The following is a 16114-nucleotide window of genomic DNA, read 5'->3' as shown; positions in this document are numbered from 1 at the left end:
CACGTGAATTTCACATGCATTATCACGTGTGCCTGTCCACGTGTGTCTCTTATCCAAACTTGGGGAGCGTTCGTCTGCGCCGCATAGGGAAAACAAAATTTTCCTAATCCTGTGAAAAAAGCACTTTATTTCAACTTATTGACACTGCTCATCGTTCTGTTTACCCTTAAAAAAGCATACCACCAGACTGCAAGTAAATCCCAACTTTACCATATCCACACAGAAGCTTCGCATAATGCCAAGCAACAGCATCAAGTTATTAGCGGGTAACTCGCACCCTGAATTGGTGCACTTGATAGCCCAGAGGTTGGGGTTGGAGCAGTCCAAGATTGGTGTCTACCAGTACTCCAACCAAGAAACCGCCGTAACTATCGGCGAGTCGTTGAGAAATGAGGACGTCTACATCATCCAGACCGGCTGCGGTGAGGAAGAAATTAACGACTTCTTAATGGAATTGTTGATCATGATCCATGCCTGCAAAACCGCCAGCGCCAGAAGAATCACCGCCATCATTCCAAGCTTCCCCTACGCCAGACAGGATAAGAAGGATAAGTCCCGTGCTCCTATCACCGCAAAGTTGATTGCCAAGTTATTGGAGACTGCTGGGTGCGACCATGTGATCACCTTAGAGTTGCATGCGTCTCAAATCCAAGGGTTCTTCCGCATCCCAGTGGACAACTTGTACGCCGAGCCTTCTGTGTTGAAATATATTAAGGAAACCACTGACATGAATAACTGTATCATCGTTTCTCCGGACGCTGGTGGTGCCAAAAGAGCGGCATCCTTGGCCGACCGCCTCGACTTGAACTTTGCGTTGATCCACAAGGAACGCGCCAGACCAAACGAGGTCTCCAAAATGACCCTTGTTGGGGACGTTACCGGCAAGTCCTGCTTGTTGGTTGACGACATGGCTGACACCTGTGGCACTTTATGCAAGGCTGCCGATACTTTGTTGGCCAACGGCGCCAAGGAGGTTATTGCTATCGTCACTCATGGCATCTTCTCTGGTAACGCTGCTGGCAAGTTGAACGAGTCCAAGTTGAAGAAGATTGTTTGCACCAACTCCATGCCGGTTGGTGACTTGCAAGTCAAAAAGTTGGAGCAGATCGACATCAGTGCCACCTTAGCCGAGGCCATCAGAAGATTGCACAACGGTGAAAGTATCTCCTATCTTTTCACCAACCAGTGTTAGAGAGTAGAATGTGGTACCAAGCTATCCTTCATTTAAATTTGGTGGCTTGTATGAGGGGTAGTCCACTACATGTACATATCCGGGGTCAAATTAGCCTTACGTCTTACTAAACTTTTGCGTTTAAACGATAATCTACAATGAGGGCTTGCCTAGAAGGTTAGAGCTGCCGACTCAGGGACGCGCTCCACAGTGTCATGATTACCCTGGTGACATCCACCACATGATTGATTTTGCATCTATGTGTGAGTACAGTCAGGTCAAACAAATAAAAAATTTCCGGAAATCAGGTAAAAGCTACAAGACATAAGTAAATCGTAGGGCTAACTTGATCCTGGAAATCAGTGAGTCCTTGCCAGTTCATCAGCTTACCCGGTCCGCATGTAGAGCCCTACTTCATAAAACTGAGGCTTTCCCTGCTTCTCTGGTTTAAACCTTCCGTATCTAAACAAAGGGCAATAGTATTGATACCCTTGGCCAACATTTGCGTAAGTCTAATTCCACGCACAATAAGAGGCTAGTCCTACGATATTGACACCGGGGAATATGGACATATTAATACGTTTTCCTCCGATGTTGGCCCGACAGCACTATCCGAAAGACTGACAAAATGCCAATATAGCATCTGATGAAATTGTGCCATGGTGAAGCAGTCTCCGCTTCACCATGGCTCGGCAAATCAGCAGAAAGAGAGAAAAAATAAACTCCCCCAGGACGAAAAGCACTGTTAGACTTGTAATGGTATTTAATACCTCTGCGCAATGTGCTTTGTGCTTCAAAAGATGAAAGGTAAGAGGGTGTCCTTACTATTCTTAGACATATGACCAGACTGCACACAGGGCCCGAATAACTTTTTACGTGCTTGCATCTATCAGCTTCTCGCTATTTCTATGTCGATATCAATCTCCATATAACTGATCCCTTGCTCTGACCGAAGTATATTCCAATCTACCTTTCCAGCAGCTTTCAATGCTAAAGGACTACATAGACTACAGCGGCCTAGCATGCCTCTCTCTGCCACAAGAGGTCGGCCACGACATTTCCGATGTCGTAGCCAACCATATCATGGACCTATATTCGTCTAACCAACCAGAGGACTTGGGCTTGGGCTTCATCTCCCCGCGTGAAAAGCAGCTTCACCTTGCACTTGGCCCCGATTTTGAGTTAGAAATCGACCAATCCCCGTCCTTGTTGGCAAGCTCTTCGTCGAACTCAAACTCCAACCCGAGAAACCCTTCCAACAGCACCACTGGGTTTGTATGCTGGAAGACATCTCCTTTGTTAGTCCAATGGTTGTTGTACAGCGAGATATGTCCCTTTAAAACACTCTTCTTTCTCCGGCCCGAAAAAGCCAAGCTTAAAAGTGTAAAAAGCAGACAGAACAGGAAAGCCACTAATACCAAATTTATTGATGTTTCGCTGGACCAACCGAGGATCACCATCGTGGAGCTAGGCTCTGGTGTGAGCGGGATACTTGGATCGACCATTGGCACGCTACCGTCAACTCTGCATTTTATCGCTACTGACCACCAACAAAGCATTCTTAAATTGTTGCGGTCAAATATCCAGCAAAACGTTACTGGAAGGTACACCTCAACAACGATGGAAACGAAGGTTATCCCGGAAAAGGCTAGGAGTGCACCCGGTAGTGGTGTTTCCGCCATTGACGTAGTAGAATACGACTGGGAAGACGACTCGGTCGACCCTGTCCACGAAATCAAGGATACGCTCCTTCAGGGGCAATTCCCGGACTTGATCATGGCTTGTGATACAATTTATAACGAGTATTTAATTCCCTTCTTCACTGACAGCTTGTTAAGATTAATGGGGGGCACTACCGTGGCTATCCTAGCGCTTCAATTACGAGACAGCGACATGGTCGAGGCTTTTGTCAACTGTTTAGTGGAAAAGGGGGGTGAAGCCGGGGTTGAGGTATACTATGTGAAGGATGAGTTTTTGAGCGATGAGTTAAAACGCGGGTTTGTTGTGTATTACCTTGAGAGGAAAGAAGTTGATCAGGATGCCTTGTAAACATATGCAAGGCTTATGCTTATGGCCTACAGATCAATTACGGATACAGTGTTAACGGATAAGGGACAGCCACAGGTGTCTGATCCGCCTTGAGGAGTGTCCATTCGAAACAGCAAAGATAAAGAAAACAATTGACTTGAAGACATCCTTATCAATCGAAGCAGAATCGAGTAACGGTAAATACCAAGCATTATGCAGGATCTAACGTGGACCAAGCCTGAAGAAGGTCATTAAACATGCCTTTGTGAATCGCAAGTGTACCCTGGTAGGAATTTTATACCTTGATTGGATCAGCATACAGGTGAATAAACTGCATTCGGCTTATATCCCAGGGTGCTATAGTAAGTCAAAGTGTCGAAATATTGTAGGAGCGTGAAGGTGCTTGTAATATCATTAGGCATTCCAAGATAAAGCGTGAACACCACAAGCAATAGAAGCCTGTCAGAATTCGGAAGTATCAAACGTACCACGTGCACATCGTCTAGCAAGATAAGAAAGCTGTATGCACCCATCTGTAGCCGAGCCAACATTATTACATAACGTGCTTAGCGTCCACCTGGTTTGCCAGTAAGTTGACAAATTCTTGCACTGTTATTTCGCGATTCTGGTGGAGATCAAATAGAGACTGATACAAAGGTTAGTGCAGTTTCAAGCCTCAAGAACGAAGCCCACTCTCACGGTACTCTTATCGGGAACAGAGTCAGTGAGATAAGCTGCTGTACGTCCCGAGTCATACGCCTCTCCTATCCTATCAAGGGTGCCACTATACATTAAGGTTTTATTAACGATCGGGCCGACGTAATTGATCATGAAGGGAAGGGTCACTAATAAATGATTATATGCATCGGAGAGTAATCCCCGAGTGGCACACCCAAGGCTCACGCTGGACCGAGGCAGACCAATAACGTTGGTTCATCAGTGAGAGATTTGTTGGGGGGGTAAAAAAAAAACAATTGTTATTGTCTTTAGGGGAGTCCCCCTGTAAAACCTCCGCCTGTGGCAGGCAAGGAGGGGAGTGAGATTTTGTTTATCCGGTGTTATGATTTTTAGCGCAGGTTGTGTTGGGTGGGTGGAAAAACCATTGCACACCGTTTCGCTGGCCAACGGTTTAGCGTGGCCTGAGGCACGAGAGAGTGTCGGTGAGGGGAAGGGGAGTGGGATTTTCACGCGGGCATCGCTCTTGCCCCTCTTACTGGCGCGAAATTTCGCTGCGATTTCGGAAGATCTGGTGCGCGTGCTCAGCTTTTTGTGGCGATTCGTGATGTAACGCCGCTTACAAATGCTCCCTTCTGTCACCCTCGTCAATGTTCCATTCGTGGTAATATACGCGGCCTTGACGACCGGGAGATTTAATGCCGGTATGCAGGAATAGCTCTATTTCGGTGCGACACATACGTTGGATTTTAGGTTCGTGAAATAATAATTCGGTGACAGCAAGATATAAATACAGCCCAATCTCCCTGGAAGAATTTAAACGTGCTCAATTATCCTTAGCTCAGACCTCCACCACGGAAGCGATAACACATACCACAAGACACTCAACCTCTCCAGAACACTTCATGTCCATGTTCCGTACCATGCAAGGCGCTCCAGGCGTCATAACCTTGTTGTATGTATCAGCATCTTACGCATTGATCAATTGCATTGTCTAACCTTTCTAGCACTCGACCACAGAGCAGAGTCTCGGATCATTTGTTCAAGCAGTTACAGTACTACTCCAAGCCATTTCAGTCCAAGAAGAATCCGACTCTTTTGGCCAAGATCTTCGGCGAGCGTGCCCCGAAGAACGGGAGCGAGGAAGACCGCTACACCATCGACTTGCAAAACACCTGCCCAACCTACGACCAGTTTTTGACCATGACTTCTTTCCTTAGCACCCACAAGAGCAACTTTACCTCCTTCCGCCATGCCTTCCCTCCAATTGGAAAAGAGATGAAGTACGTGGGCGACTTGAAGGTGCCTGAAAGGTTGGAGTACGAAGCGATGATGAGCAAAGGTGTGAACGGCGAGGAGGAGAGCTTTGTCACGCCGTTGGTGGTTGACTGGAACCAAGCGTTGATTGCTAGCGACGATGAAGGGATTGAGCGGATTATCCAATACTATAAGGCTCAGGTTTAGACAACCAGAGGGAATACTTGGCTCCCTTCACCTCACTTGCATTCTCCCAGAAAATACCTCTGGCCTACTTAATTTCACATTCCTCGCTAGTCTTCCGCAGAAGCGTCCTGGCAACCTTCCTGGCTTATACATATATTTAAATTGCAGGCAAGATAATTCAATGCTAAAGCATATTCTACCGTAGTGCCCGACCGATAGGCTAAAATTGATGTTTTTGACCGGGAGCCAAGCTCCGCGTTATCAGGGGCAGGGTCCTGCACAACTTGGATACGGTCTGGCTTAGCTCGTAAGCACTGTAAATTGGCGGCACTGTTTATCTGAGTCTACGAATATTACGATTACATAGTTAGCATGTTTGCAATCAAACGGCATGGAGGAGGAGAACGACGCTTGATTCAGACATCCAATACATTGCTGGCCCTTCTATGACGTTTCGGCCATTGCCGATTATCAAGCTTTGCGGCAGCTGCGTGACCCTGACGTAAATTCTCACACGACTCCACTATCGCTAGCTGGATAATAATGTCCGAGAGAAAGCGTGGCAAGATGATATAGTATATCCGTTAGTATCTCCATCGGTATCTCCGTTGGCATACCTGCTGGTATAACCGTTGGTATATTGACGAGCCATATGCAAAGGTCACTTGTACGACCACCTTAAAACTATGGGTCTTAATACCATGAAAACTTTAGGACAGAGTCAATTTATGCTTCTCCGTTAGATGCACTCAGATGACCCAGCCTCTACAAAAATAGCTTACATTGTCCACTTATACCTGAACTTATATCGATTAAATACCTTTTTGATTAATACCCTTTCGATCAATACCCTTTTGATCAATACCCTTTTGATTAATACCCTTTGCACCAAAAAGAACCACCTCACGTACAATTTAATCACGTGCGCTCGCACCATCCCTGAATCATCATCTCTCCCAGAGCAGGCTCTCATCAAGTGTCCTGCACAGACAGTCCCATAACGGCCTCCGCAACTTGCCGCTTCCCCTTAAATGCATTGCCGTTGACACCTCAATTACCATCAACCGCTCCTGATTTTCATCAAAATGCTTGCGGCCAGACAATTCCTCCGTTCCTCCACCACTGTGGCATGTGCCTTTAAGGCAGCCCCAACCTTGCGCTCCCAGTCCTTGCTCTCCCAGCGCTTCCAGTCTTCTGTGAAGTTCACCCAGGAAAATCAGCCAAGAATCAGAATCGGATCCCTCGCGCCAAACTTCAAGGCCGAAACCACCTCCGGTGCCATTGACTTCCACGAGTACATTGGGGACTCCTGGACTATCCTCTTCTCCCACCCAGCGGACTTCACCCCGGTCTGTACCACCGAGTTAGGTGCCTTTGCTGCGTTAAAGCCGGAGTTCGACCAGCGTAATGTCAAGTTGATCGGTTTGTCTGCCGAAAGTGCTGAAAGTCACAAGGCCTGGATCAGCGACATCGAAGACGTCTCCACCCATGGTGCCAAGTTCGACTACCCGATCATCGCTGACATCAACAAGGAAGTTGCGTTCTTGTACGACATGATCGACGTCGAAGGCTGGAAAAATATGAACAACAAAGAGCCAATCTTTACCGTCAGATCCGTCTTCATTATTGACCCTGCCAAGAAGGTCAGATTGATCATGACCTACCCGGCCTCCACCGGCAGAAATACCAGCGAGGTTCTCAGATGTGTCGACGCCTTGCAGGTGGCCGATAACAAGGGAATCGCCACCCCAGTCGACTGGCAATTGGGTCAGGATGTTATCATCCCACCAAGCGTCAGTGATGAGGCCGCCAAGGCCAAGTTTGGTGAGTTCAAGACCTTGAAGAGTTACTTGAGAACTACCAAGGTTTAGGTCTGAGGTACGTAGCCAATAAATGTATACCAAAACGAGTGTAAGTTGCGAGAATTATGAATTCTAGCACAAACATTCTGCATTGGTAAAGGATGAGGTTAGGAGATGATATTCGGGCACCTGCCCCAAAGGGAGAAGGTATACTTTAGTTCAATCAAAGAAGATAGCGTCGCTGTATACCGTTCCATATTCTAGTTAGGTAAAAATCCATGGTGCTTGGAATGGCATTGGCGTAGCCTCCACGAAACGAAGCGAAAACCAAAGATTTGAAAACCTTTCGGTAATCAGCCCAATAAAATACTCAAAGTCCACACTAATGATAAGTATTTGCAAAACCATCAACCCGTAAAACTTCTAGTGTACCCACTCGGCGGTAAGCATACCAAGCGTCGTGTGCGACACATCAAAACTCAACCTCGATCCACGCCTTATGTAAAGCGCGCTTTCGCATGTTCGATTTTTCTCCCCGCTTTTAGCCAGCAACATCCCACCAGGTTACTGAGAAGGCTCTGAGAAGGTTTTGAGACCCGAGCTGCGCCGCAATAAAAGCTACCAAAGACACCCAAACCGTATTTTCTGCGCTGATCTAACCCCACCTTCTGTCATCAACACGCCTTTAACCCCTGCCCTATGTCTTATCCGCCAGAAATAGCACCAAAAATCAAACAGGAGCCGTCCAGTATGGGCGTCTTCAGTGAAAGAGCCGGGTATGACTCGCAGAGCTACGATGATTATGAGCATTTTGAAGAGTCAGACGGCCGCAAAAAAGGCAAGCCGCCGGGGCACAGACCCGTCACTAGTTGTACGTTTTGTCGCCAGCACAAGATCAAGTGCGATGCATCGGAGCGGGCACCCCTTCCATGTCATAGATGTGAGAAAATGAGTCTATCGTGTGAAATTGACCCGCAATTCCGCCCGAAAAAGGGCTCACAGATGCAGAGTTTGCGGGAGGATGTGGATGAGTTGAAATCAAAGTTGGAGTACCTCCAGGAGAAGAACGAGGGGTTGCTATCGCAGGTAGCCGCCGCGCCGCCGGTAAGAGGGGCCCTGATCCCCAACTATGATAGCACCACGGATGGCTATGCGGTCGCGCCGATGATCCGCCACGTCTCCTCCACCGCAGAAACCTTTCTCCAACGCGAACCCTCTCTAGTGACCTCCCCCGACGCCCGGCCGGCGAAGCGCGCCTCAACCGCCTTCAACGACTCCGTCCCTACCAACGACCGCACAACTGTCGACGAGCCCAGCAAAAAGTTCAAGCCGGACACCCCCGAAGTTTTCTCCGAATTCGTCCTCGGCGACGTGCACCTCCTGTTGGAAAAAGCATCCTCTTTACACCGCAAGTTTATCACGGACTACCTTCCGTTCCTCCCGATCTTGACCTCCGACAGCGCCGCGGAGTTGTACCAGCAATCGCAGTTGCTCTTCTGGACGGTGATGCTCACGGCGTGCCTTTCCGAGCCGGATCCCACGATCCACCGGCTGCTCGCATCCTTGATTAAACAGCTCGCGATCGAGACGTGCTGGATCCGCACGCCACGGTCCACGCACATCATCCAGGCGTTGATCATTCTCTCATTCTGGCCGTTGCCAAACGAAAAGGTGCTCGATGACGTGGCGTACCGCTTTGTGGGGTTGGCAAAGAACTTGAGCTTGCAGCTAGGACTCCACCGTGGCAAGTTCATCAGCGAGTTCTCGCGGACCCAGGTGGCATTGCCCAATGCCGAAAAGTGGCGCACGCGCTCGTGGTTGTCGGTGTTCTTTGCCGAGCAGTTCTGGTCGTCAAACTTGGGGCTTCCACCGTTGCTCGAAACCGACTATCTCCTCGAAACGGCGCGGATCGACACCGAGTTACCCAAGAACTTTCGCTGTTTGATCTCGCTCGCCATATTCCAGTCCAAATTAGTCAGCATGATGGGCTCCAGCGTGACCAGCCCTGACGGCCTCATGGAGGCTAAGAACCGGTCGGGGACCCTCTCCATCTTGGACCGTGAGCTCGAGCGCTTGGCGTTCAAGTTACAGATCGACGCCCCGTCTGTGGAGATCTACTTTCTCTACGTCAAGTTGATGATCTGCTGCTTTGCTTTTCTCCCGGGAACCCCCATTGAGGACCAGACAAAGTACGTGACCGACGCCTATTTGGCCTCTACGCGGATTGTCACGATCCTCTCGAAGATGATAGAGCAGCGCCAACTCATCGAATTGCCCATGTACGTGCGTCATCCCGTGTCGTTTGCCGTGTTGGTGTTGTTCCGCTTGCACCTAACGGACTTGCTCGAAGAGAAGTACGTTGACTCGGCCCGTCAGTCCATCGTCACCGTCCACCGATTGTACCGCAACATGCTCTCCGCATGGAAGGATATCCAGAACGATCTCTCGCGCACGGCCAGTGTGTTGGAGAAGCTCAACTATGTCATCATCACATGTCCTGAATTGTTCACAACCCATACGGACGGCATCATCTCGCGAATGCGCTCGCATCTCACAGGGTCTCTCTTTTACGACTTGATCTGGTGTATCCACGAGGCAAGACGGCGGAGCTTGCTCCCTAATAAGGAAAAGCTTGTGGGAGGCCCGCCGCCGTTGCCGTTCTACAACCAGATCACCAAGGACGATTTTACGACTCTTACCCAGACGACCCCTGGTGGTACCACCATTACGACCTTGGTGCCGACCCACCAAGCCATGAGCCAGGCAACGCATAAGGCCACCGCCGCCGGTTTGACCAAACCGACCGAGATCAACGGGATTCCCATCGCCTTGCTCGAGGCTACGGGCAGTGTCAATGAGAAAAAGAGCGTGTTGCCTACTGTTTCGCTCCAGGCTGCGGATGAAAACTCTAAAGGCGGCTACACCGCATTTCCGGATGTCTCCGACGGGGTGTACCCGGTTGTGTCATCTCCTGGTGTGTCAGCTCTTCTCCAGTCACCCCAGCCGGTGAACCATGCGCACGCCCCTATTGCCCCTGCGGAGCATGATACGAAGGGCCCGGTCCACCTGTTAAACCGCGTCGTCTCGGCATCCCCGGCCTTTGGCCAGCTGTTGTACCCCAAGCAGAGAGCGTCGCTCTTCTCACGGACGCCGTCAGTTACCAACATGAACCAGGGTCAGTTTTCGCAGGGGTTGAATATGTTCAACATGGGAAGCAACCCGCCGGTCGAGTTGCCCGAACTGTTTGACAACTTCTTCCAGCAACAGACGTTGGATAACTGGAATGAGAACGGAGATGACTTTTTGGGCTGGTTCGACGGCTCAAATATGGGTCCAGAGTTTTAAAGGCAATGGGGGGGAGGGGCATAGGGTAGGGATGCTTATCTGACGTAATGCTGTTTCAAAGAGTCGCCATCGTAGAGATATGGGTTGTGTGTCAGATTAGAAGGTGATGTTAAAATCCCCTGCGATGGATATTTCGTTATTTGGCTGTAGTGAATACGTACCTTTACTAAATAGCATATTACAGACAACGTTAGTGATTTCAACGTTATCCCAGTAGGAAACCCCCAGGTGTAACCAAAACGAGGCTTGGTACAGCGCTCTATCCTACAAGGACCTGGCCAAAGTATGGATCCGAAGATAAGCAAAACATGAAACGATATAAAAATAAGCAAAACATGAGACGATATAAAATAAAGCGGAAAAAAAAATATAAAGTAATAACAAATAAAATATAAAGCAATAAAAAAAAGTATCAAATAAAATAGACGAGCATCACAAAAACTACTCCTCATCTCTTGGGTCACCAATACCATCCTCATAAATGGCAAACACACATTCACTCTCCGGCAAGCACGGACTGTCATAGATCTTGCAGATTCTCTGCTCGCCTCTACCCTTCTTCAAACTTAATCTGGTGGTGGACGAATGGGCAATAATGTTACCCCCGATCGGCTTCTTCGGATCCGGGTTGAACATCCCTCCACCATCCACCTGGGCCACAACCTGGTTGGTGATGATCACCGCAATCCCGAATTCATCCGCCAACCGCTGCAACTTGCGCATGTACTTCGCCACGTGTTGCTGCCTCAGTGACAACTCACCTCTGCCGGCGAAATCCGTTCTGTACAAAGCCATGATCGAATCCACGATCAACAAGCTAAAGCGGCTAGTGGCCATCATAGCAGCAGCCTGATCAAGCAACTGAAACTGGTGGTCCGCATTGTAGGCCCTAGCGTACGCAACATTGTCCAACGCGTCGTTTTCATCCAACCCGTATCTGCTGGCAATAGACACCAATCTGATCGGTCTGAAGGTTCCCTCAGTGTCGATGTACAAGCACTTGCCCTCACCACCGCCCATATCAATGGGCAACTGACACGTGACTGAGAGGGTGTGGCATAACTGCGACTTTCCGGTTCTGAACTCCCCAAAAATCTCGGTGATGGAGCCGGTCTCGATCCCGCCGCCCAACAATGTGTCCAACTGCTTGGAACCTGTGGTGATGCAGATCAACTCGGACCGTCTGTGATGAAACTCGGACGCGGTTGTGAAGCCCATGGGCACGATTTTGCCCGCCTCGTTCAACAACTTGTCTGCCTTAGCCTCCGAAATCCCCTTCACAAGCAACAAGGTCTTTTTCGGAGTGTAGGCGATAGCTTCCACGGTGTGGTACCCGCATTCCATAAGCTTTTTGATGTCACTACTAGTGATACCGTTACCCTCAAGCGCCGAGATCGGCATTGGGCCAGAGGCGCCTTCCTCCTCCTCCTCCTCAGCGTTAACAACTGGCACAGCGGCCATGGAGACATCCTCGTCTCCCGAGTGGGCGTCTTCAGTTTGAGTCATAATCTCGGATAGGTTAGTTGGTTTTATAATTTGGGTATCGAAAGAAAGAGATCTGAAATTAGGTGGTAATTTGTTTTGCCCCCCGATTTAGAGGCACGAAAAGGAAAAAGAAAAACACGCAAACAGCAATTATTTCGCGTCGACGTGTACGTCACGTGATTGTTTTGGTCCGGGCTTGTAACCAAGTTACCCTGAACAGCCGGGATTAAACGAGCTTTGGAGGCTACATGGTTAACGGGAGTCGAGGATCTAGCAAGTAGCCATTTTGCTTGACCACGGTCTCTGTATAGACTAATAGTCTTAGAGCTTGTATTCTATGATACCGCCAAACGGGTAAGCCATATTCAGTGGTTTCTTATGCATGAGCAATTACACTGCTTAAGCTTTGTACGATCTGCTTCTTTTCTTTCTTCAAACGATTAAGGTTGGATAGAATGACTGTAGTCTCTTTGGAAAGGTTTAACACTGGAAACCACCTGGTGCTAAAACAGCTTAGGTGGCAGTACGGTGACACCCCTTGGTCTGAAGTACGCACCGATACAGCCATATGGACATTTACGTGCGGTTTAGAACCACTGGGGGCCAAACGTTTCCACAGGCCTCTACAAATGTAATTGGTATAGACGGAAATTAAACTGGGAAATGCAGGGAAAGAAACAGAACTAAAGGTAACATAACGTTAGGGAATCGTAGGGAATAGGGAGTCGTCCAAGCTTTGAATATCACAAGATAACACATTTGCTTTTCCTCTTCTTCTTAGACTTCTTCTTCAGATCGGCCTTTGATCCCGCAGCCTTGGAGGCAGCGGCAGCGCCGGCCTTGGAGGAACCATCCTTTCCAGAAAGCGGCAGACCTCTGGTCTGGGCGTTTTCGGTCTTGGCTTGCAGGGCGGCCATGGCCGTGGCCTCTCTCTCCTTCTCCACCAACTGCTCGTTTCTCATGATCTGTCTCACGACGTCGATGAATGCCTCATCCACGTTGGTCTTGTACATGGCACTGGTCTCGTAGAACGGCACGTTGCCCCAGTCGCTGCTTACCTTGTCACCATCCGCGGCGCTGATGACTCTTTCTTCCTCCAAATCGCATTTATTCCCCACGAGCACCATGGGGACGTTGACAGAATCTTTGATACGCAACACCTGGTTTCTCAATGCCAACAATTCCTTCAACGAGTCCTCATCCGTCACCGAATACACGAGTAAAAACCCCTGGCCTGACTTGATGTACAACTCCCTCATGGCGGTGAATTGCGCAATCCCCGCAGTGTCCAAGATTTCCAAGTCGCATGCTTTGTCATCGATTTCGATCTGTTTACGGTAGGAATCCTCAATAGTGGGATCGTAGCTTTCGACATAGACACCCTGCACAAATTGTACGGTGATGGAGGACTTACCAACACCACCCGCACCAAGAACAACAAGCTTGTAGTCTGAAATATTAGTAAATTCTGGATTATGGAGCATTTCGTGGATCTCAGGGACCTTAATCTGATATCTATCTGACATTTATCTGACATCTATCTGACATTCACGAGGGTGTCGGATGGATGTCAGACAGATATCTGGACGGAAGGTATCAGGCATCTCATGCAATAAGGCACCTCTGCCAAATAAACAATACAACGTACCTCTCATATATGTGTGTATAGGTAACTCCGCTATGCTAGTACGTAGACAATATTATTGTATAGTGTCTATTTCTGAGATTCTGATCGGGAAAAGAGACGTGTTTTTTAGTTGTAGCTTTTGTTTTTCTACATTAAGTCAGTGGGGCGGCTCGAAAGGGTAGAGAAAAAAGTGCGTGCGTGTGCTCGATGGGGCGCTAATTAAACGGTACAGGCTGTGCGACATACATGTCGGCCGCCTGGGCTGCGTGCCGGCGTGACTAGCGCATCGTGCCTTTAAGCCCATCTGAACAGACTCGGTGGTTTAGTTTGGCGCACGGTGACTTCACTAAGACTTGATCCAAGTTTCCAGGTTCAAAATCACAGGTCCAACGGACCCCAGCCACGCGGAAATCTAAAACGTCTAATTACATCCTAAATAACGCCACACACGCCCGGCCCTGCAGGGTGGTGGAGCGATATCACGAGATGAGAGCTGATACGCATTTTCCTGGAAAAGTATTCGTAGTGCCAAGTTTGGGGATTCCAGTGCTTCCGATTAGTGCCATATAGCCAAGCCAACGGCATGCCTGGCATGTTTTGCGGCTCTCCCTGGCCTACTTCACCGTATGTGCATCAGCTGCTTTGCGCTAAAGTCTTAGAAGTACAGCTGTAACAGGAGAATGTCGAGCACTGCATATGCAGTCTCCTGATTGCGGGAAAACTCTCCTGCTTTTAAATCCTTCTATATGCACGTCAGCAGGGGGTTATGGACCGGTAGTGAGGTACATCCTAGGAGTGAACCCATTGGTGACGAGGGCTTACGGTCAACCCCCCAAAACCTAGAAGTTTAATCGGCCCTAGCCTTATTCTCAAATCGTCTAGATGTACAAAGCGGCAATTAGGTTTACTTTGAACATGCACTACAACCACATATGGGTAATCTCATGTTAAACTGGGCTATCGCCCCTCAATGAAAAGTCTCCGTTCACACCCCGCCTCGACACTTATTCAAAGTCCAAAATGTTGGGAATTGGGCCCACTGGGGTAATACCAAAGGGGTTGATCTGTGGGTGCGATTTGGTGTAGTGAGACTTGATGTGCTCAAAGTTAACGGTCTCCTTAATCCCGTCAACCTTCCAATACAACAATCTCAACCACTTGTGGATGTGGGGGTAGTCGTGGCGAATGTCCTTAATGTTGCACTTGAAATGCTGCACGTACACAGGGTCGAATCTGACAATGGTGACAAACAATCTGATATCGGCTTCTGTCAACTGGTTACCCAACAAGAAATTCTCCTTCTTCTCGTGTCTCCCTTTGAGGATCTGCTCCACGTCATCCAAGGATTTGAAAACCGTACCCACTTCACGCTCATACACTTGCTGGTTGGTGGCAAAACCAGACTTGTAGACACCATTGTTGATCGTAGGGTAAATCCACTCGTTCAATTCGTCAATCTTGGCCCGCAAGTCTTCGGGGTAGAAGTCTAGCTGTGCGTAGTTAGTTGGCAACACAGAATTGAAGCCACTGTTGAGCATTCTGATGATCTCAGAGGACTCGTTATTCACGATGGTGCCCAACTTCTTGTCCCACAAGACTGGCACGGTGTACCTGCCGGTGTAACCAGGTTCTGCCTTGAAATATAACTCGCTCAACCGCTTGACCCCATTAACGTGGTCCTCGGTAGCATCCTTACACTCATCCCCTTCCGAAGGGAATCTCCAGCCCTTGTCGTCCATATGCCAGTGCACCACACTGACGGTGATGATGGCGCTCAACCCCTTCAATGCTCTGAGAATGAGCGTCCTGTTGGCCCATGGACATGCGTATGACACATACAAGTGGTAGCGGTTAGCTTCCGGCTTGAACTGGCTGTTGGCAGCGTCGGAGATGACGGAACGGAACTCAGAAGGCTTTCTCTTGTATTCCCCCTTTTCGTTCTGGAACTTGTGGATTTCAAGCTTTTCAGACATTGTTGCGTAGATGTAGAGCTGGATTCAGTGATGAATAAAAGTGGAACTGAGGTGCAGAGATGAGGGTGAGTAAAGGTTGGGGCCGCACCCTATTTATAAGGGGTGCACATCAAACCATGCAGCAACTTCGGGTATTAATCAGCCCCCAGTTTCATCCTTACTGATCATTGAGTAATTCTTGCATAAGACGCACAGCTTATATGCTACACCGCCACCGCTGTAGCACCTAATCGGGTGTGGCTGGACAGCAACCCGGCGCGGCAACAAGGGATGGTTAACAGCCCCGCTCGCGCCGAGAAAGCCCCAGCGGCTCTGTGGCCACGCAAAGCCCACAAAAGCTGAGGAAAGCGGCTCCCACGGCGCTTCTACCTCACCGCGCTTCTAGAGCACGGTCTTTGTTTACATCTGTCTCTGAACCACATTCACCGTGTCTGCTGTGTACCTGGTTATTCAAACCTCCGATCCATCTTCAAAAAGAAATAAAACGCACAGCGCGGTATATACTCCAAGTATCGCCCACGCCCGTTAATATCTCCCAGTAGCACCTAAAAGCCCTACAGCTTAA

At 48.9% G+C, this 16114-nt stretch overlaps 9 protein-coding genes across 9 annotated transcripts; 6 read left to right on the top strand and 3 right to left on the bottom strand.

The window, feature by feature from the left end:
* Positions 1 to 235: 235 nt before the first annotated feature.
* BABINDRAFT_40975 (ribose phosphate diphosphokinase subunit) lies at positions 236 to 1192 on the top strand (the record flags this gene model as incomplete). Its single annotated transcript, XM_019132002.1, has 1 exon — positions 236 to 1192. The coding sequence occupies one exon, from the start codon at positions 236 to 238 to the stop codon at positions 1190 to 1192; it is 957 nt and encodes a 318-aa protein (XP_018982994.1).
* Positions 1193 to 2103: 911 nt separating this feature from the next.
* On the top strand, positions 2104 to 3653 carry BABINDRAFT_163380 (S-adenosylmethionine-dependent methyltransferase). Its single transcript, XM_019129879.1, has one exon. It carries the CDS (start codon positions 2159 to 2161, stop codon positions 3218 to 3220), a length of 1062 nt encoding a protein of 353 aa, XP_018982993.1. The 5' UTR covers positions 2104 to 2158; the 3' UTR covers positions 3221 to 3653.
* Positions 3654 to 4123: 470 nt separating this feature from the next.
* Positions 4124 to 4829, top strand: BABINDRAFT_163379 (uncharacterized protein; the record flags this gene model as incomplete). The annotated part of the gene is made up of 1 exon (XM_019129878.1): positions 4124 to 4829. A coding segment is annotated over exon 1 (223 nt), but the record flags the coding sequence as incomplete, so codon positions are not given.
* BABINDRAFT_163378 (uncharacterized protein) lies at positions 4734 to 5458 on the top strand. The gene is made up of 2 exons (XM_019129877.1): positions 4734 to 4829; positions 4882 to 5458. Exons 1-2 carry the CDS (start codon positions 4780 to 4782, stop codon positions 5336 to 5338), a joined length of 507 nt encoding a protein of 168 aa, XP_018982991.1. The 5' UTR covers positions 4734 to 4779; the 3' UTR covers positions 5339 to 5458.
* Positions 5459 to 6110: 652 nt separating this feature from the next.
* Positions 6111 to 7526, top strand: BABINDRAFT_163377 (peroxiredoxin). The gene has a single exon (XM_019129876.1). It carries the CDS (start codon positions 6403 to 6405, stop codon positions 7186 to 7188), a length of 786 nt encoding a protein of 261 aa, XP_018982990.1. The 5' UTR covers positions 6111 to 6402; the 3' UTR covers positions 7189 to 7526.
* A 140-nt stretch (positions 7527 to 7666) lies between these two features.
* On the top strand, positions 7667 to 10667 carry SEF1 (Sef1p). Its single transcript, XM_019129875.1, has one exon. It carries the CDS (start codon positions 7819 to 7821, stop codon positions 10462 to 10464), a length of 2646 nt encoding a protein of 881 aa, XP_018982989.1. The 5' UTR covers positions 7667 to 7818; the 3' UTR covers positions 10465 to 10667.
* A 1629-nt stretch (positions 10668 to 12296) lies between these two features.
* RSR1 (Ras family GTPase) lies at positions 12297 to 13665 on the bottom strand. Its single transcript, XM_019129874.1, has one exon. The coding sequence runs from the start codon at positions 13473 to 13475 to the stop codon at positions 12693 to 12695; it is 783 nt and encodes a 260-aa protein (XP_018982988.1). The 5' UTR covers positions 13476 to 13665; the 3' UTR covers positions 12297 to 12692.
* Positions 13666 to 13883: 218 nt separating this feature from the next.
* On the bottom strand, positions 13884 to 14419 carry BABINDRAFT_163372 (uncharacterized protein). Its single transcript, XM_019129873.1, has one exon. The coding sequence runs from the start codon at positions 14168 to 14170 to the stop codon at positions 14009 to 14011; it is 162 nt and encodes a 53-aa protein (XP_018982987.1). The 5' UTR covers positions 14171 to 14419; the 3' UTR covers positions 13884 to 14008.
* A 91-nt stretch (positions 14420 to 14510) lies between these two features.
* Positions 14511 to 15597, bottom strand: ECM4 (omega-class glutathione transferase). Its single transcript, XM_019129872.1, has one exon. The coding sequence runs from the start codon at positions 15547 to 15549 to the stop codon at positions 14581 to 14583; it is 969 nt and encodes a 322-aa protein (XP_018982986.1). The 5' UTR covers positions 15550 to 15597; the 3' UTR covers positions 14511 to 14580.
* Between the last annotated feature and the right edge of the window lie 517 nt (positions 15598 to 16114).

Source organism: Babjeviella inositovora (genome assembly GCF_001661335.1).
Source record: "Babjeviella inositovora NRRL Y-12698 unplaced genomic scaffold BABINscaffold_14, whole genome shotgun sequence".
Taxonomy (NCBI): Eukaryota; Fungi; Ascomycota; class Pichiomycetes; order Serinales; genus Babjeviella; species Babjeviella inositovora.
Note: the sequence above shows the minus strand (reverse complement) of the source record. Positions and strands in the feature narration are given on the sequence as shown.

Excerpts from the sequence above, each read along its gene's own strand:
- BABINDRAFT_163380 (XM_019129879.1), top strand. The coding sequence starts at position 2,159 with ATGCTAAAGGACTACATAGACTACAGCGGCCTAGCATGCCTCTCTCTG.
- BABINDRAFT_163378 (XM_019129877.1), top strand. The coding sequence starts at position 4,780 with ATGTCCATGTTCCGTACCATGCAAGGCGCTCCAGGCGTCATAACCTTG. Across the intron at positions 4,830-4,881 it reads CCAGGCGTCATAACCTTGTT|CACTCGACCACAGAGCAGAG; the intron begins GTATGTATCAGC and ends TAACCTTTCTAG.
- BABINDRAFT_163377 (XM_019129876.1), top strand. The coding sequence starts at position 6,403 with ATGCTTGCGGCCAGACAATTCCTCCGTTCCTCCACCACTGTGGCATGT.
- SEF1 (XM_019129875.1), top strand. The coding sequence starts at position 7,819 with ATGTCTTATCCGCCAGAAATAGCACCAAAAATCAAACAGGAGCCGTCC.
- RSR1 (XM_019129874.1), bottom strand. The coding sequence starts at position 13,475 with ATGTCAGATAGATATCAGATTAAGGTCCCTGAGATCCACGAAATGCTC.
- BABINDRAFT_163372 (XM_019129873.1), bottom strand. The coding sequence starts at position 14,170 with ATGCCAGGCATGCCGTTGGCTTGGCTATATGGCACTAATCGGAAGCAC.
- ECM4 (XM_019129872.1), bottom strand. The coding sequence starts at position 15,549 with ATGTCTGAAAAGCTTGAAATCCACAAGTTCCAGAACGAAAAGGGGGAA.